The 19455-nt window shown below is 59.0% G+C and overlaps 5 protein-coding genes across 5 annotated transcripts; 3 read left to right on the top strand and 2 right to left on the bottom strand.

The window, feature by feature from the left end:
* Positions 1-964: 964 nt before the first annotated feature.
* On the top strand, positions 965-1457 carry SLS55_000901 (uncharacterized protein; the record flags this gene model as incomplete). Its single annotated transcript, XM_066772408.1, has 2 exons — positions 965-1234; positions 1290-1457. The coding sequence occupies 2 exons, from the start codon at positions 965-967 to the stop codon at positions 1455-1457; spliced, it is 438 nt and encodes a 145-aa protein (XP_066637687.1).
* Positions 1458-1502: 45 nt separating this feature from the next.
* Positions 1503-3230, bottom strand: SLS55_000900 (uncharacterized protein; the record flags this gene model as incomplete). Its single annotated transcript, XM_066772407.1, has 1 exon — positions 1503-3230. The coding sequence occupies one exon, from the start codon at positions 3228-3230 to the stop codon at positions 1503-1505; it is 1728 nt and encodes a 575-aa protein (XP_066637686.1).
* Positions 3231-3752: 522 nt separating this feature from the next.
* SLS55_000899 (uncharacterized protein) lies at positions 3753-6543 on the top strand (the record flags this gene model as incomplete). Its single annotated transcript, XM_066772406.1, has 2 exons — positions 3753-6449; positions 6520-6543. 2 exons carry the CDS (start codon positions 3753-3755, stop codon positions 6541-6543), a joined length of 2721 nt encoding a protein of 906 aa, XP_066637685.1.
* A 2347-nt stretch (positions 6544-8890) lies between these two features.
* SLS55_000898 (uncharacterized protein) lies at positions 8891-10102 on the bottom strand (the record flags this gene model as incomplete). The annotated part of the gene is made up of 1 exon (XM_066772405.1): positions 8891-10102. The coding sequence occupies one exon, from the start codon at positions 10100-10102 to the stop codon at positions 8891-8893; it is 1212 nt and encodes a 403-aa protein (XP_066637684.1).
* A 4783-nt stretch (positions 10103-14885) lies between these two features.
* SLS55_000897 (uncharacterized protein) lies at positions 14886-17872 on the top strand (the record flags this gene model as incomplete). Its single annotated transcript, XM_066772404.1, has 3 exons — positions 14886-14972; positions 15025-15191; positions 15244-17872. The coding sequence occupies 3 exons, from the start codon at positions 14886-14888 to the stop codon at positions 17870-17872; spliced, it is 2883 nt and encodes a 960-aa protein (XP_066637683.1).
* Between the last annotated feature and the right edge of the window lie 1583 nt (positions 17873-19455).

The following is a 19455-nucleotide window of genomic DNA, read 5'->3' as shown; positions in this document are numbered from 1 at the left end:
CTTCGCACTCACCTCACAACCCAAGATCAGTAATCTGGGATGGGTGGCAGCATCGGCTCCAGCGAATCGGCTGTAGCCTGAGCGGCTCTCCACTCTGGCACAGTGAGACGCCCGCTGTCCAGGATCTCATTCCTCCCACCTCACTTTTGTCGATCCGTTCAGCGCATGCTCTACCACTCGGCGGATACCCAGAGGCTCATCCCGCTTCATTAGCTTCGATGTTGCATATCCTACGATTTATGATTACTACTCAAATCGTCGGCGACGCCACGTCTGGTCTCCGCATTCAGCCAGCCCCTCAGCACTCGCATGAAATGTTTAGTATTCTGCGTTAGGATCCATCACTGCGCTGATTGGTCCGATGCCACTGTATCAGACGGGCAGAATTCTGCCAATGCCGACGATTACTTATCACCGCATTACCGTTAGCTCGTCCTGTTATTGCCTTCATTCCAGTAGTATTCGTCCACTATACTTACAACAGTGCCCATTCCCCATGCTCGTAGTAGTTCTACTCACCAGCTTACAGTGGTCTCATTGACCGTACTCACAGTGGCCTCATTTACCGCACTTATCGTAGTGTTCATTTGCCATGCTCACTGCTTCTCACCATCACCTGCCTCGGCTCAAAGCCGCAATGATCACATAGAGAGGTGCAGCATTATTATTATTCCTCGGTTGATCACTTTTCAACCTTTACCGCCTCATGATACAGACCAATGAGACACGTTGATTACTGAACTACTGCAGCTAGCGTGCTAGGCGAACCATGGTCCTAAGCAGATGATCGGAGCTGTCAGTAGGGAGATCACATATTGCGCGGGACTACGCGGCACTGTGCCATCCAACGTAGGATATATAACTCATTGAAGCAATCGTCTACAGCAGCATCTCAACGGCATCACTTGACAATCGCAACCGTCTTTCCACGAATCCAAGTCCACCAACTGATCAATACTACAACATGCCTCTGTGGCGTATCTTCCATCCGGACAACACCTTCACCACCAGGGAGGAGCGTGACGCCCTTTCCTCGGACATCACCAAGATCTACACCAGTGCCGGCCTCCCGGCATTCTACGTCGTTGTCATCTTCAACACCGTACCGGCGGAGAAGATGTATGTCGGCGGAGTGTCGAATGACAAGGGTGAAGCTCCCTTCATTCGAATCGTGTACGAGAACATTGCTCGCAGGCAGCCGGATGACAAAAGCAAGAGCGGTTTCCTTTCACGGGTCTGTAATCAATTCTACCTTAAGGCCCGTACGCACGACTGACATTCTGCAACAGATCGACGCTACTCTGAAGCCGCATATTGCGGACAAGGGCTACGACTGGGAATACCATGGCCTGGAGACGGACCGTGGGCTCTGGAAGATCCAAGGCCTGGTCCCTCCAGCCACGAACACCGAAGCTGAGCAACTTTGGGTCAAGGAGAATAAGGCAATCCCCTACTAGTATGCATGCCGAGCATGACTGTCATTACGGCCTCGTCTTTCTCTTCTAGCTTTCGAACATGAAATCCAATCGCTTGTTCCCCTGATCCGTCGTCGTCGCCAAATAGTGCTGCTGCTGCTCCTTCGTCATGGCCTCCCACTTCGCTCTCTTCGTCTTATTCCGCCACAGATAGTACGCCTTCGCAAACGCATACGCCGCAATCGTCCCGATGGTAATGCCGATCAAATCCCTATTCCCGCGCCTGTACAACGGCTTATCGTCCGCGCGGTAGATGTTCGACGACGCGATACCGGACAGCTGCACCGTGATGTTATACAGCGCGGCGCTGACGGCACGCGTCCGCACCGCATTACTCAGCCGCGAGCACCACCCAACCTGGGCGGCGTGCACCGACGGCTGGCCCAGCAGGAAGAACAGCACGGCGTACTGGCCCCAGTGCGACAATGTCCCCGCCGACGTATACTCAATCACCAACAGCGGCAGAATCCACAACTGCGCGAGCAACCCGAGAACCGCGATCTGGCCGACCCGCTCCGTCAACCACGTCACCAGCAGCATGTTGAGCGCCGCATACACAGTAACGGGGATGCCCAGCAGCGTCGTCTCAAACGTGCCGAAGCCGATCTGCTTCAGCGTGAGGGTCAAATACGCCTTGGGCGGCGCCGCCGGGATCTCGAACAGCAGCCCGATGGCGTAGACGGGCCACAGGTCGTAGTCGCGCAGGCTGCGCCACAGCATGGCCAGCGAGAGCGGCTGGCGGTTGTGCATGTCGCCCTTGGACGGGTCGTCGCGCAGCACGCGGTTGACGACGATGCGTTCCTCGCGCTCGTCGAAGATGCCCTCCTTATTCCACCACGTGCGCGTCTGCGTCGGGCCGGGTACGAGGAAGACGAAGCTCAGCAGGCCGATGGCCAGGCTGATCAGGGCCTCGACGAGGAACAGCCAGCGCCACCCTTCTCGCCCTTGCACGCCGCGCATGTGCAGCACGCCGTACGCGATGAACGACGCGACGACGCCGGACATGGCGTCGACGAACCAGAAGAAGGCGAGGCGCATGGGCATCTCGGCGCGCGTGTAGAAATACGACAGGTACAGCACCGCGTCCGGGATGAAGCCGCCCATGAAGGCGCCGAGCAGGAAGCGGCACGCGAAGAAGGCCGCGCGGTCCCGCATCCAGAACTGGCCCGCCGAAGCCACGCTCCAGAGCACGATCTGGCACGGGATCCAGCGGTCCGGCCCGAGCCACTTGCCCAGCATCTGCGACGGGATCTCGCTGACGAGGAAGCCGACGCGGTACATGTTCTGCGCGTTGTTGTAGTCGTTCGTGCTGATGTTGATGTCGTCGAGCAGGTTGTCTGCTACCGCGTTGGAAAGGTTGCCGCGATCGATGTTGAGCGCGAAGAACATGACGAGGATCCACAGGAAGATGCGGGCGTCCGTCTTGCGCCGCACCGCGCGCTCCTCGCGGTGCGTCCAGCGGAAGCCGGGCGAGAAGCGGTGGATGTTTTCGTGGTCCGCCCGCGGCTGGTAGAAGGGTGCCAGCGCCGGGTCGTCGAAGACGCTGCGCTTGGTGGCGATGGCGTCGAGGTCGATCGGCTTGCGGCTCTTGCGCTCCCAGGGCCAGCGGGAGCCCGAGGCCGGGTCGTCGGGCGGGGCGAGGTCGTCGGAGTCGACTTCGGTGGTGTTGATGTGGCCGGGATCTTTCTGTGTTGGCGTCGGCGCATCATCTGCCCCTGTTGCTTCTGCTGCTTCTTTTTCTGCTGGCTGTGCCATTTTGTCGGGATTTAGGCTGAGAATGCCAGGATAGATCCCGGCTCTGGTTGAAGAGGGGTGGTGAATTGGCCGACCACCGCTTCACGTCGATTCTACATTTTATTTGTTTTCTCTGAGATGGCTCACACACTTCAAGATGTAACGTTGATCACGTCAACTACCACGCCATGTGCGTACAGATAACGCTTCGTTCTTCCACCGAAAAGCGGCGGGTGGCGCATGGCCATTGCCACGACGTCTGCCGGAGACACTTCTTGATTCTGTCCGTGTAGACGGGTAAATCCGTACATCGGGCGAGGTTACAGGAAGAGTTGGCATCACCAAGCCTTTCTTGGGATGTTGCTTGGTGAGTAAGAGGTAAATGGCAGATCATTGCCGGAAGCGAGAGGGTGATGCCATTGAGCCCCTCAAACGCGCAACCCCGCAAGCGAGAGAGGACGGGCAAATGACAACCGAAGCAGCTCGGAGAAGCTTAAGGGTGTACCATACACTTGCATCTGCATACTCTTACTCCAATTCAACATGCCATCCGAATCGGTCCCGGTGAGGTGGCTAGAGCCGCCTCCTCAACACCAGTACGGAACCACATTCGGTCTACCCTGGCACAAGGGCAGATACAAATCAGGTGACACCACTTTCACTTGCACCACGCACAACGGCCAAGAAGTCCCACTCCAAACCTGGGTGACCGCGTACTGGCCCGACGACTCGATCAAATGGACCGCGCACGCAATCCCCGCCGGCGACGCCCCAAAAGACGGATACACCGTCCACGCCGGCCCAAACGATGAAGTCCCGCCATCGAACGAACCCCAAAGCGGCGGCCTCCGCATCCAAGACTCGGCCGACGCCATCACCGTCTCCACCGGCGCAGTCACGGCCACCTTCCCCAAAGCCGGCCACACGCTCATCTCCCGCCTCGTCAACAGCGCCGGCCGCACCGTCTGCACAAACGGCCACCTCGTCCTGCTCACCCAGTCTGCCATCCCGGACGACGACGACGACGTCCCCGCCTCGCCAATCACCCACCGCAAACTCACCAGCACCATCGCCTCAACCACCACCCTCTCCCACAGCACCGGCCCAATCCGCACCACCATCAAAATAACCGGCCACCATACCCCTCATACCCCTCCCCCCCAGCACCAAGAACCCGCCCACCCCCTCCTCCCCTTCACCCTCCTCATCACCCTCCACGTCCACTCCCCCCTCCTCCGCCTCCACCTCACCCACACCATCTCCCTCGACGACGACAACAACCACAACCACAACCAGGCGGAGGCGGAGGCGGAGGGGAACGGCACCACCATCCGTGGCCTCGCCCTCCGCCTCGCCGCCATCCCGCTCGCCCCGGCCGCGCCTTTCAACCACCACGTCCGCCTCACCACTGCCGCCGGCGCTCCGCTCCTCGCCGAAGCAGCGCAGGGCCTTACGGGGCTCTGGAAGGACCCCGGCGCGGCGGTAAGGGAGGCGCAGGTGCGTGGGCGGGTGGTGGCGGGGCCGGAGACGTGGGAGGGGGAGTGGGGGATGTCGTCGTCGTCGTCGTCGTCGGACGGGAAGGGGTGGCTGCGCTGGGTGCCCGTGTGGCGGGAGTGGCGGGTCTTGCAGGGCGGACCGGACGGCTACGCGGTGGTGCGGAAGCGCACGGGGCGGGGGCGTGGATGGGTCGGCGTGCCCCCGGCAACGGCGAACACGGCGGCCGGGGGCGTGGCGTACGTGGGCGCGGCGGGGCTGGGTGGGGTTGCCGTCGGGCTGCGCTGGTTCCGGGAGAGGTGGCCGACGCGGTTGGATGTCAGGGTCGGCGCCGACGACGGGGAGGTCGCGGCGTGGATGTGGAGCCCCGAGGGCGGTCCGATGGATCTGAGGCCCTGGCGCGGCGGGTTGGGGGAGGATGGGTACGATGAGCAGCTGGAGGCGATGCGGGTGACGTATGAGGACTGGGAGGAGGGCATGGGGAGCGCGCGGGGCGTGGCGCGGACGAGCGAGTTGGGTTTGCTTGTGACGCGGGACACGCCAGGGGAGGGGGAGTTGGCGGCGCTGACGGGGTGTGTGAGGGAGCCGCCCGTGTTGGTGGCGTGGGCGGAGAGGATCAGGGAGACAGGGGCGTTGGGGACGTATTGGTCGCCGGCCGGGGAGGGGCTGGGGCGTGGCGGGTTGCAGGAGGGTTTGGATTCGAAGCTGGACTTTCTGTTCAACTTTTACAAGGGGCAGGTGGAGCAGCGGAAGTGGTACGGCTTTTGGGACCATGGGGATATAATGCATACCTACGATGCGGACCGGCACACCTGGCGATACGACGTGGGCGGTTACGCTTGGGACAACTCCGAGCTCTCCCCCGATCTGTGGCTCTGGTTGTACTTCCTCCGCACCGGCAGAGCGGACGTGTATCGCATGGCTGAGGCACTGACCAGGCATACCGGAGAGGTCGACGTCTATCATCTCGGCAAGTACAAAGGTCTTGGAACGCGGCATGGCGTGCAGCACTGGAGTGACAGCTGCAAGCAGGCTCGCATCTCGAATGCGTTGTACCGACGATATTTCTACTATCTCTCCGGTGGAGACGAGAGGGTCGGGGACTTGATGGAAGAAACGCTGGAGACTGAAAAGACATTCCTCACTTTGGATCCATACCGCAAGGTCAGGAAAGACCGGGACACATACCGGCCTGACCCGACGGCGCTTACGATTTCTCTTGGGACGGACTGGTCAGCGCTTGCCGCAGCATGGTTTATCGAGTGGGAAAGACGTGGTCCGAAGTGGGAGGAAGCCAAAAACAAGCTCCTCACCACGATCAAGGGGATCGGTTCCCTGACAAATGGCTTTGTTACTGGCCAGGTTACTTACAACCTCCTCAAAGGAGAAATCTCCCCACCGGCTGAGGATCCGGAGAACAACGGTGTTGTAAAAATATCCCACCTCTCGGCCATGTTCGGTCTGTTTGAGATTTGTTCCGATATCCTGGATTCACTGGAAGTCGATACGCCTCCGGGATTCAAGAAAGCCTGGTTGGATTATTGCTACTACTTCAACGCTCCGGCTGAAGAGCAGATCGCGCGCTTTGGTGTCAGTTTTGGGAACTTGCAGTTGAGACAGGGCCACTCGCGACTGACCGCATACGCTTCCCGAGAACCTAATGAGCCATCCTTGGCCTCGCGCGCCTGGAACGAGCTCCTCTCCAGTGATGGATATAGGGAGGATGCTCCGTGGGTAACTCAGAAGGTCAATGGTCATGGAATTGAAGAAGCACCATGGATTTCAACCAACATCACTTCTTTATATGGACTGGCAGCAATTCAAAACCTGGCTTTACTAAACGAGAGGAAAGCAGGAAGCTCAGAGGCTGAGCTGTGAAGCTTTCAAAAAATATAGATGTTCTCTGGCTTGGTTGAGTCTCGCGAAGGGTAGTAAATTCCAACCAGCTCTAACGAATAATCCCGAACCGATCGTAAAAGATGCCTACTGAATTTGCGAAAGTGTAGGGATTGGAGTGAAGCCACTCCTCCACTTCTTTGAGACTGGCTCCGGACTGTGTTCCACTACACAACTGCGGAGTCGGATCTGTTTAGCTTTTCAGGATTTCTGCTCATTACCGCTCAATCACCATCACCCCCTCCTAACAACAGCCACCGAACGCAAACGACAGCCGGCCCCAGCACAACAAAAGCCGCACAAACACAACCATCACCCTTCTACAAAGTAACAACCAACTTCTTCGCCGACACACCCCCCTTCAGAACATCAAACGCCTTCTGCAAACTCCCCAACCCCTCCCCCACAACCTCCGGCCTAGGCAAACACTTCATCCTCCCATCCTCCAACGCCCTGGGCAAAAACCTCTCAAACACCGCCGGCCCCACCTCCGTCTTCGCACTCATACTCCCCCACATCCAATTCGCCTCGACCCCCTCGGGCAGCCTCGCCCTCAACTCCTCCGGCAGCATCCTCACACTCGCCACATACTTCCTCCCCTCCGCCCTCACCTTCCCGGCGATCTCAACACACGCCTCGACCGCGCCCCCCACGCTCGCGGCGTCGAAGATACCCGCAAACCGCCTCCCCTCGAACGCGGCCGCAATCTTCCCGACGACCCCTTCGTCGCGGTAGTCGAACGCCCGCGCCGCCCCCAGGCCTTCCGTCGCGTACCCCGCGTTCGCCGCCGACGCCACGCCCCACACCTCGTACCCGGCGGCGCGCGCGAGCTGCACGGCGCAGCTGCCCACGCTGCTCGCCGCGCCCCACACCAGCAGCACTTCTTTCCCTTTCCCCCCCTCCTCCCCCTCCCACTCCGCAGCAGCAGCGGCGTCGACGAACGGCAGCCGCAGCCCCATGTGCGCCTTCTCGAAGAGCCCGGCGGCCGCGGTGCCCGTGGCCAATGGCAGGACGGCGGCGTCGGCGAAGGGCACGTTGGATGGGAGCTTGGTCACGAGGGGCGGCCGCTGCTTCACGTACCGCTGGAAGGCGCCGCCGGATGCCTCCTTGGTGTCGAAGCCCGGCGTGAGGGCGAGCACGCGGTCGCCGACGGCGTAGGCGTGTTGGTCGGGGCCGACGGCGTGGACGGTGCCGGCGGCGTCGGTCTAAGTGGTGGTGTGTCAGTTTTTTTTTTCATCTTTTTTTCTTCTTTCGACGCCCGAGTCCCGCGGTTTACTCCCAGGACCAGAAATAGGAAAGAAGGAAAGAAAAGGAGAGGGGGGGACGGGAGGGGGATGGAAAAAGGAAAGGGAGGGTTACGCCGAGGATCCATGGGTAGGAGAGGGGGTAGAATGCCGTTTCTTGGAGAAACCAGCTGCGTGGAGGAGCGGTGATTAGCTTGGTAAGTTTCGTTTCGCCTTGGGTTCAGCCGTTGGGGTGAGTGAAAATGGGAACGTACTCGACGGGGTTCACGGCCACGGCGCCGACTTTGATGATAATTTCATCGCCGACGGGCTCGGGAAAGGGCGCTTCCTTGACCTCGAGCGGGTATGCTTTCTCCGAAGTGAGCCAGGCGGCTTCGTTCTTGGGCTGAGTAGTAGTAGCCATTCTGAAGATGAGGCTGATGAGGCTGGAATCTGGTGAGTAAGCAGGCGGAAGCGGAGAGACCTGAGAAGCTTGAGATGCTGACCTACGCCTAGCTGACGAGACTTATATATGTGCCTGGAATCCCAATTGCACGCATCAGGCATCTTCGAGATGCGGTGCGACCATCAGCGCCGCAAATCCTCTTCAGCAACTGGTGCCGGACTTAGTGCGGCGTTAAGCTGTCCAGCGTATGGGCTGGTGGTGGTAACGCCGTCAGCTTCATCCCCCGCCCCGCGGCGTAAGCACTAGCCGTTGCTTCTTCACTTCCAAGTCGGAGGACAAGTCTTAGCCCCCATCATAAGTGCAAGGCTACCTTCGAAGCGATATTGGCGCAAACGGTGTTGGATTGTAAAGCCGGAAACTCCTATATCCGTGGACAGTTGTACTGTAGCTCAGTACATCGGGCTTCGGCGCCTATGCACGAGACGGAGCTTCAATTGCACCGGTCTGGAGATTTTGCGGTTCAGGCAGGTACAGATTTAGGCCGTACATGCCATATTCTTTCCCCTTTTCACTGGTCACCGATAGTCAATGCTGTCTGCGGAAGCTGGAAAAAAAACTTAATTCGCGATTGAAGAAGAACACTTCCAACTCAACCCATCCCCTCAAGGACCCTGGGTAACGTCGAACATGGCGCCCAGAATGTCGGGGAAGCTGGTGTTCCTCCACGCACTCCAATCCTTGTTCACCAACCCAAACGTCTCCTCGAAATCCGTCTGGCCGTCGCGGATGTAGTACGTGCCCTGCAGCGCCCAAAACGCCCAATCGGCATCGTTGCCCGTCATGTAGTCGACCAGGCACGTGTAGTACGCAATCTCATCCGCCGACGGCGTGTCCAGGTTCCAGCCGAACTCGCTCAGCCACAGCGGGCCGGTGTAGTCGTTGCCCTCGGCCAGCAGGTAGCCCGTCTTCGACCCCATCTGCGCCTGGTGGTCGGCGCAGTCGCTGTACGACCACGACCACTGGTAGTTGTGGAACTCCCACACGACCTTGTCGGGAAAGGCCGAGCGGTCGAGCGGGTTACCGTACAGGAACGACAGGTCCGTCGCGTACGACGGCCCGCCGACGACGAGCAGCAGGTCGGCGTTGGCGGCGTGGATGGCGTCCAGCCCCTGCCCGACATACTTGTACCAATCCGCGTGGTCGCTGCTGTCCTGGCCGGACCCCGCACGCAGCTCGTTGCGCAGCGACATGCCCACGACGTTGGGGTGCCCGGCCGCGAACTCGGCCATGGCGCCCAGCCCGGCCAGCCACGCCGTCGTGTTGAAGTAGCGGCTGCTCGCGTCGTTGTAGCCCGCCGCCGCGTCCCACCAGCCGTTGCCGTCGTCGCCGCCGCAGCACCACGACGCCCGCGACACGTGGTTGTCCAGCACGACCATGACGCCCGCCGCCGCCAGGTCGTCGATGACGCGCGCGAACGTCGACTGCGTCGTTGCGCTCTCGATCCAGGAGTTCGCGGCGACGACGCCGTCGTACAGCGCCGTAATGTCGGCGGCCGCGATGCTAGCAGACTCGCCAGCCTCAGTGAAAGCGTCCGAGACGGCCTGCGACGGGTTGAGGGCCATGTCGATCGAGTAGGTGAGCCGCACGCAGTTGAAGCCGTTGTCGGCGAGCCAGCCGGCGATGTAGGACGTCGCCTGGTGGTTCAGGCCCTCGGGGATCTTGGTCTCCATGTGCCCCGCCCAGTTGGCGCAGCGGAGCTTCACGCGCGCCCCGCTCGAGTCGACGATCCAGCGGCCTGAGGTGCTGAGGACCTGGGCCGCCGCCTGCGAGGCCAAGAGGCCGAGGCTTCCGAGGTGTTTGAGGCTCGTCCGCATGATGTTGATTTGGCTCTCCGGGTTGCGTTCGGTTGCGGAATGAGGGCCGACTAAGACAGACGGCGGCGGGTCGTTGCGAGCCCTTTATACTGTCCGTGGTGCTGATCATTGGCAAGCTACCTCGTTTCCCTGATAAATGGAGATCCGGACGTTTTGCATGATGGTAGTGTGGAGCCGACGGACCGGAGTCCCGTACGAGCGAAACAAAGGTTGGCGGGGGTCGTAGGGCACCCCTACCAGGGCCGACCGTTTCCCTTCAGGGACTCTAAGCATGGTCCGAACGTGATATTTTTGGTTGTTGCGTAGGACGCCGGATCCACGCGGCCGGGTGATCTGCTTGAGTCGTCTCAGGAACCTCAATGTCCGCGATTGAGCCGATTCCCAGCACGACTCGCTAAAGACACTTTAGGATTCTGCCTTGTCGCGTAGCTTTTTATCCCTCCGGAAGCTTGTGTAGGCGGCGCGCTGCATGCCGTGTGAACGGCTTGGCGATATGTGGAGAAAACATGGTGTGGAGAGATGTCGTTGCCCCACGCTGTTGGACTGCGAGCGGTGGGCTTCTTCTTGGCGGCCTGACAGCTCGTATCTATGCTTTTCCCACAGTCCTTCACATCAAAGCTGCAAGGGTTTGCGGCGTCCAATGCAGAATGATGATATACAGCCATTGCTGTTTCTGGTAACTTGTATCAGTATTGCATTGGCCACAGCATCGAAGCACAATTCAAACAGGAAACAGCAGAGAGAACGTACCGTACCCCCACTACTTGATGACGTCACTCTCCGGTGGGAGAGCGCACGCCTTCCTTTTACTGAATATTGGTGATAGCACCAGGTTACATTGGAGTGGGTTTAGGATGCTACTAAGGTAGCGTGTAATGATCATGCAAGGAATCAGGCTGCAGCCTGCACCGAGAGAAAATCAGGGAAAAGAAGAAAGCTTTGGGTGGCTATTTTGCGGGGTGGTCTGGTGGGGCAGATTGAGAACCGGCGACTGATGCTCCGAAGCCGAAGCCTTTAGCCAAAACCCAGCCAGGCCCGCGGGTTGTCAGCTTTAACGTTTTGATCGTTAACATTCATTTACCTGGTTTTCGTTCGAGTTGCGAAGCAACGGTTCATAAGTTCTCCCTGGAGTACGGAAAGAATGCCCTGGATTCACCTTGTATGAATGCCGGTCCTTATTGCTGCAGCTTTTGTCACCGTGCCGTTACGCATGAGGAACCAAGCAACCAGTCCCGAAAGAAGGACCTGTCGCTGTTGAAATAAGCTGCCAGATTAAGAGTAAGAGTGGCTTCGAGTACACCACCGGTAGAAGGGGGATGGCGAGGCCCGTTATATTCAAGTCTTTGGGCTGGAGAAAACTTCCCATTGACTTTAACAACGGACAAAAGCCCAACTACGGCAGGCCGGACTCTTCATCCACGAAGCTCAGGGCAGAGGTCCACATGCTCCAAACTCGTGTGGATTCTCGTCAGGTGGGTCATTCCGAGCGATGGAAAACACCCTCTTTTCCACCCTTGTCGGCTTTGACTCTGACGCATCGCTTTCTTCACCGGGAAACTCAGGATCCTTGACAGATAGAACGATGGCGTTCATCTTTGAAAGGGCGCACTGCCGATCTTGCCTGCTGGGAGTCACGAAACCATAAAAGAAAGGAGGAAAATTAGTGTGCTAGAATGCGTACTCCGGGTAGTTTGGTGCAGACGTCGGCCGCGTCGTCCAAGACCGCAGATCCTATGGTTTTACTGGAAATCAGGCAGCTCTCAGTCCCTGCTCCTTTCCTTTGGATCTGGGCCTCTTTTCCTTTATTTTCATTTATTTGTCTGAAGCAGTCCGACGACACGATTTTCGTATCGTTTTCCTAGACTGCCTCAAGGATCGTCTTTGAGAATTAACCCCCCGGTCGTATACGCTCGAACCAGTTTTTGCGAAGAGGGATGAGATGACGATGGCAGCAGCGGCGGAGGTGTAGGTGGATGTGGGGCGAAGAAAGAATCTTGTGGGGCTAGTGGAATGGAGTGGCGATTCGAAGAAAGACCCCAGTTTCGAGGATCGAGGCTCGGAAGGATGCATTGAAGGATGGGACGAGGCGCGATCAAGCGCACTTTCCGCGCCGCTTTCTTCGTCCTGGCGCTGTGGTTGTCGTTTTGAGTCTTCGCTAAACTGTTCATCACGGCCGCATTCAGTTCCCAGTCCCAGGTCGGACTTGAGACGATTTGTTTGTGGTTTGGGGAGTGTGCTGCTCATCATGTCGCTGTTGTGCACACCCAAGCTTCAGAAACGCAATGTTTGGTACAAACAGCCACTAGCTGTACGATTCGTCCAGAAATACCTGCTGGGTATGCACTTGACTCAAAAGTGGTGCGAATAATGGATCCGATACGATTACGTAGCTTGGCGTCGGCATTAGAACGGCGGCCTCGGCACTAACTGCATTTTGGACGGCGGGACTGTTGTGGAGATGAGTTGATGCCACATGCATCTCTCCTGCGAGGGCGCTGGACAGTGCTTGCTTTAAGAATCCGTCGTCGGACAAGAAGCAAACAAAGGCACATGGCAAGTGATGAAGGTAGGTTAAGTTGAGGTTCGTTGAGGTTGGCCAAGATGGCGCTAAGATGCGGGCGTCGGGCTCGGGCGTTTAGCAGCAGCACGCAGCGAGGTAGTGCGACGCCAAACCGCACGGCTGACAAGCCAGGAACCACGCCAGCGCCGACTTAGTCCTGGCGAGGCAGTTCACTATCGTAGCCGGCGCCGCATCCGCTTTGCTGAGCGAAGAGGCGTGCGCCAGCGTGGAGCGTTGGCCCGAGGCGCAGCCTGCGTGACGATGCCTGCAATTATAGTGGCGGCATGATGAAATTAGATTGCCTCGACCAAATGTTTCACGCGGCAGCAGCAGCTGAAGGCGGCTGCAAGTGTGACGAGCTAGCGGCGTCATATGGAGTGATGGAGTAGAGGGTCTGCGCGCCAGGGACGTGGTGGACAGATCCGGGCCATGGATCGGCAGCAGATTGATCAAGGCGGGGTTGTCGCAGCTTGAAACAGGAAACAATAGAGGACTGCCCGTTCCCGGCGGGCGTTCCCCCAGCTTGCGCGGCAGAGACGGGGGAGGCCCAAAGAGTGCGGTGAGCGGAGGGTCGGAGGTTGATGGCGAGGCCGGATGCACACAGAGCGCTCAGGGTCGATGATTTGCAGAAACCGATGGAGCTACCGCCACGAGGCCGGGGAAGATGCTGGCAAGGCGCCCACTGGATGCCGTCTGCCACTATTGCCTGCCCACCCGACCCGGCGTTGTTCAGCTCGTTGGAGGCTGCTGTCAGCCGCGGCGTGGGAACATGGATGGCACCCGGCATCGAGAAAATCTCGTCGAAAATTCAAAAGTATCGGTTCCATGCGGCTCTCAGGAACGTGCGCGCGGCAGGGAGAGGAGTGGCCGAGAGCCGGCGGGCGACGAGGGGCGAGCGGGGCTGGGCGCGCGTGGACGGGACGGCATTGGTGGTGGTGATTCCTGAACGGGCGCGGCGAGGGCTATTTTTGGCGGCTCGCGGTCGCATTTGCGGTGGTGCGACGCGGCGGGCGAGTCCTGATTGCCCGAGCTCGCTGGGCTCAAACGCTGGCCTGCCAAAAGCGGCAGGCTCCACCGCGGCCGGGGAAGGCCAGCCAGTGCGCGCCTCCCGCCATCAAGCGAGCGCTGCCAAAACGTCGCCCGCGACTTGACGCCATGCCAGCACACCCGAAGCCATCCTACCGCCAGGCACCACGCCCGCCCGCCCGTGGCGCTGGCCTGCGGATCACTGTGAGCGCGCGCGTGAGGTGGTGATCGCCGGCGCAGCGCGCGTAGAGAAGTCGAGCAGCGCGACTGGGCATTCCACGGGCTGCGACTGGCTGCGCGTTCCTCGCCTCGCAGCGTGCGGGAGGTCTGCTGGCGCGCGTCCCGGGGACCCCTGCTAATAACCCTGCGCAGCGCATGCACACGAGCCGTGTCGATGGTGCCGTGGTAGCAGGCCCGCAGTGCGCATACACGACCGCCAAGATATTGCTGCCGTTAGCCAGGCTCTGCATCCAGCATGGCGGCGGACGAGGGGCCTCTTGCGGCCTGCCGTTTATATCCCAGCACGACGAGCCTGGTCGCCTGCAGCTTAGGGGTCTGCCTGCCTGATTCTTTTACTGTTCGAGAGCCGCCTGGCCGCAAGAGCTCTCTCCCTTCACCTCAGTCCTTCGTTTGCCCGTCCTCCAAGATCGCCGCTAGCCGTCGACGCGCTCGCAGATCTCGCAGCTGATCGTGCACCCGCCGCGGCTGCCTCGCGCTCCACCCACGCGATACGAGACATTCCAGCGCACCAAGACCGCGCTGCAGGTGGCGCCTGCTTTGGCCCTTCGAGAACAAAACCCAGGACCAGCCGCCGCAGCTCCGTCCGGCATACCCGCGCCTCTCTCGTTTTCTTCTTTTCTAGCGCTGTGCGACACGCCCGCCAGACGGGTAGCAAGCGCATCTGCCGTGCTACAATTGAGCGCCCTCGCCCACGTCAGTGCAGCCCTCAACCACCGCCTTTCTTTCCTGCTTCTTCAGTCCCGCGAGCTGCCTCCCTGCTCCAAAAATACGCTGCCCCGTTTCGCATAAACACGCTAACCCCCCGCCTGAAGCAGTCGCCCCTCTGCCAACCCTAATTCTTCGCCGCCTGGATTGCGCCCGCCTACTTTACATGCTCTTTCTTCCCTCCGCTTGACCCACCACCCTGTCACTCGCTTCGACGCTTCCAACCCTCACCCTCGCTTTGTGTCCGTAAACATGTTGTCCGAAGCCTTGGGCCTGGTGGCCCGCGAGGCAAATGAGAATGGCGTCATTGCCATCACCGACCCGTGGCCCGTCAAGGACGTGAGTTGCCTCGCCCGCAGCCGGAATGCCGCCCCGCTGATGTCTCTCCCAGATCGTATACTGCGCCATTGTTGGCGGAGTCATGCTCATGGCCCTTCTCGAATGGTTCCTCTGGGTCGCTGCTTTCCTGTACTGCCTTGTCAAGGTGTACCAGAAGGCTGAGACCACCAGCATCAAGGTTCTGGCCGTCATCATCAGTATCGTCTTCACTTTGCTCAGGTATGTGGCCCCGCTATCCATGTTCCATATCGGCGACTAACCAGATCACTAGATGTATCTTCCTGCCCATCATGGTCGTCACTCTCCCGCTTCCTTCACAGGTCACCCAGACCTTCCCCCAGGTCATGGTCGAATTCTTCCAGTGGTTCGCTTTCTGGTCCTTCGCCGGTCTGCTTACCATTCCTTGGCTATTCTGTGTTTTCCAGCTGGTGACACACTCCATCGGTCGCACAAAGAGGATCAAGCATGTCTTGGACGAGTCTTCCGCTCCCAAGGTCGTCATCATCTTGCCCTGCTACAAGGAAATGCCCGAAGTCCTCATGCGCACCTGCGACTCCCTGGTCGACTGCGAATACCCGCCCTCGTGCCTGCACATCTTCCTCTCTTTCGACGGTGACCAGGAGGACGAGCTTTACCTGAACACTATCGAGAAGCTTGGCGTGCCGCTGACCCTGGACACATACCCCAAGAGCATCGACGTCACCTACCGCAGCTGCCGCATCACCGTCTCCCGGTTCAAGCACGGCGGTAAGCGCCACTGCCAGAAGAGTACCTACAAGCTCATCGACAAGATCTACTCCGAGTACCTCAAGCGCAACGACAACCTCTTCGTGCTGTTCATCGACTCGGACTGCATTCTGGACAAGGTTTGCATCCAGAACTTCATGTACGAAATGGAGCTCAAGCCCGGAAGCAAACAGAACATGTTGGCCATGACTGGCGTCATCACCTCCACTACCGAGAAGAACAGTCTTATTACCATCCTGCAGGACATGGAGTACATCCACGGTCAGCTTTTCGAGCGTTCGGTCGAGTCCGGTTGCGGTGCCGTCACGTGCTTGCCCGGTGCCCTCACCATCCTGCGTTTCTCTGCCTTCCGTAAGATGGCCAAGTACTACTTCGCCGACAAGGCCGAGCAGTGCGAGGATCTCTTTGACTACGGCAAGTGCCACTTGGGCGAGGATCGCTGGCTGACCCACTTGTTCATGATCGGAGCAAAGGAGCGGTACCAGATCCAGATGAACACTGGTGCTTTCTGCAAGACCGAGGCCGTCCAAACGTACAAAAGTCTGCTCAAGCAGCGTCGCCGGTGGTTCCTGGGATTCATCACCAACGAGGTTTGCATGCTTACGGATATCCGCCTGTGGAAACGATACACCATCCTTTGCATTGTTCGCTTCATGCAAAACACCATCCGGACGACGGCCCTGCTTTTCTTCATCATGGTCATCTCCATCATCACCACTTCCCAGAAGATTTCGAACTTGCCCGTCGGTTTCATCGCCGTGTCTCTCGGCCTCAACTGGGTTCTCATGCTCTACTTCGGCGCCATGCTCGGGCGTTACAAGATCATGCTCTATCCGATCATGTTCGTCGTGAACCCCTTCTTCAACTGGTGCTACATGGTTTACGGAATCTTCACTGCTGGACAGCGCACCTGGGGTGGTCCCCGTGCCGACGCCGGATCGGCCGACAGCAGCACTACTCCCCAGGCTGCCATCGAGCATGCCGAAGCGACTGGCGACGATCTCAACGTGGTTCCCGAGACGTTCAAGCCCGCCGTCCAGGTTGCACGCCAGAAGTCGAAGAAGGAGGGGCGTCCGGCCCAGCTTCCGCTCCAGCCGTCGGACCACTTGGAGGGTCGTTTCGCGCCTGCGAACAGGCTTCCAGGAGGTTGGTACGAGCAAGGAAACGATTCTGGTCTCACGCTCCCAGATATGCTTCCTCGCGACCCGAACGCGCCGCGCCTGCCGCTCCACCCTCGCGAATCCTTCGATTCGTTCGTTACGCAGACGTCTGGTGGCAACAACTCGATCTACATGCCTCGCCGTGTCGAATCCGTCATGGACGTCGAGGGCGTCGCGGCCTACCACCTCGCTCAGGCTGCTCAGCGTCCGGCAGGTGGTGCTTTCTATGAGCAGGGTCCTAGCGATGCACAGTATGGGCCCATCAGTCAAGGCAAGCCTGGTTTCCACGAGTCTATTGACTCGCTCGATAGCTCCAACTACGGCTACTACGAGCGCAAAGACCTCCGCGACGTTTCTCCAGTCCGCGACCAGGCTGATCGCCAGCAGCACACGCGCGTCGCCAGTGACAACAGCATGTACTCGTCGCGTTCCAAGTCCCCCGGTCCCGGTTCCTCTCCACTGGCGGCTGAGCTGAAGGAGTACAGCAATGCCGAGGCCAGCAGGGGCCACCCAGCTTTGGCTTCAACCCAGCAGCCCAACGACAACTCGCCTTACTCCAACTCTGCCGCCAGCAGCTCCGCCTCCAGCCTTACAGTGCCCCCGGCCAGCCATCGCCCCACGGCTTCCATCGGCAGCGCCGGCCGCCAGGGCCGCAGCCCGCTCGCGCGCGCCAGCTTCGTCCGCACGAGCGAGCACATCGACCAGGAGTACGAGATGCAGATGCAGCAGCAGCAGGCGTCGTTGATGGACCCGCGCGACCGCAGCCGCAGCCCCGTCGTCTACAGCGTCCCCGACGTCCAGGTGCACCAGCCCACGATGCCTTCCGATGACAACAACACCAACATTCCTCCCACCGCAGCCGAGTCCAGCTCTGCGGGGGCCGAGCAGCAGCAGGGCCACTCTCGCACCGACAGCCGCGACAGCCAGGGCAAGAGGCGAAAGAGGTTGACCAAGCAGCCGCCCAGCAGCCGCAGACACAGCCAGGCCGACTGAACGAGGACCTGAACCTGCTGCACCTCTCTTCCTTTTTTTGTTTTCTCTGTTTTGCGTCTGCATGGAATCGGCGTTTTATCGAATAAAAAGTGGGTCTTTTTTTTATTACGGCTTCGAGGGATCTTTAGTCTTGGCATTGATGTGCATTCGGCTGCTGTTGCACATACACACATACACGGAAGCATGAGCACGGGGGTGGCTGTTTTTTCCCATTTTTTTTTCTTTTCCTTTCTCTACTACTATACATGCATGCATGCTGGGTCCTCTTTTTTTTGGAACTTTGCTTACCTTGGGAGGTCATTAGAGCTGGGCTGGGCTGGGCTGGGCTGGTGGAACAACACGATGGGTTCTTTTTTTGTTTCCTCTCTCCCCGAGTATCATAATATTGGGACAGCAGCACCGGCGGGATTTTGAGTATAGTCCGAGGGATGGAGAGAGAGAATTAGGCGGCTAAGGAGGAAGAAGAAGAGGAAGAAGAAGAAGTACCTATGCCTGATGGAAGAATGGGAGGTATTTAGGTTAATTGGAAACGTATGATATGATCGTCATGATTGCTCTGCTCTGCCGTTTTGTTTTGGGTGATATACACACACCGCCCCGTTTATCCATCCGACGTCGTCGTTGTCGTCGTCGTGCAGCTATGGGTTGTTGTGACTTCGTGACATGTCCGTGTGATTGTTGCCATTGCCGGAATCTGCCCCTGCCTCTGCCCCCCGCCGTCGCCGCCGCCACCGCAGCAGCAGCAGCAGCAGCAGCAGCGGGAAGCAGTGTGGATGTGATGTGTGAAGGTAAGTTGTGGAGGTAGGGGTTGGTGAAGGTGGCGGATCAGAGACAACGGACCGCCCGCGCGCGGGGGGCGGGGGCGGTGGTGGCTACCGAAGGGGGCGGGGCGGGGCGGGGGCGACCTGAGACGAGACGAGACAAGGCGGTAGAGCCACGGAATTTTGCTTGTCCCTCCCCCATCCGTTATGCAAGGGGTGGGTTGTCTCGGGTAGATGTGGTCGGGCGGTATGTCGGACGGCGTGGAGTGGCGTGGCGTGGCGTGGTTGTGTGGCTGGAAGCTTATTTGTTGTTTTGGTCGTGTGCCGGTACGGGGGGAGGGGAGGGGAGGGGCGGTTGTTTGGGTCGAAGGCCGTGGTTGTGGTGGCGGTTCTGCTGCGGGTGGTTGGGAGTGTGGTGGGGATGAGGACGGGATTGGGGTAGAGTAGAATGTACACCTTCCGAGGACAAGGGTGACTTTGCTAATGTGAAGATGTTTAGGTCCCTATTGGCCTTCTGGTGTGTCTTGTGTCTAGGGCTCCGGTTCTACTGCGGAGGTGAAATAGAGCGGGAGAATGGCGGGGTGAGGGATCTATTGACTCGGGCAGCAGGTACAAGGGATTATCAGTAAGAATATATATCGGTCTCGTCGAAAAACCTTCCTGGAATAAGTTTTTGCGGCTTCCGTGTTTCCCTACTTATTTCTTGCTTTCAGTGACATATTTAATGAAGCTTAACAATGTAGTGCTTAATATGGCTGTTTGGGTCTTAGCTGGGAGGTAGATATTCGATCGAACATATCTTTGATGGAAACCGTATCAATC

This window comes from Diplodia seriata (genome assembly GCF_021436955.1).
Source record: "Diplodia seriata strain FDS-637 chromosome Unknown scaffold_1, whole genome shotgun sequence".
Taxonomy (NCBI): Eukaryota; Fungi; Ascomycota; class Dothideomycetes; order Botryosphaeriales; family Botryosphaeriaceae; genus Diplodia; species Diplodia seriata.
The sequence above is the reverse complement of the archived record's forward strand: the minus strand, read 5'-3'. Positions and strand labels throughout refer to the sequence as shown.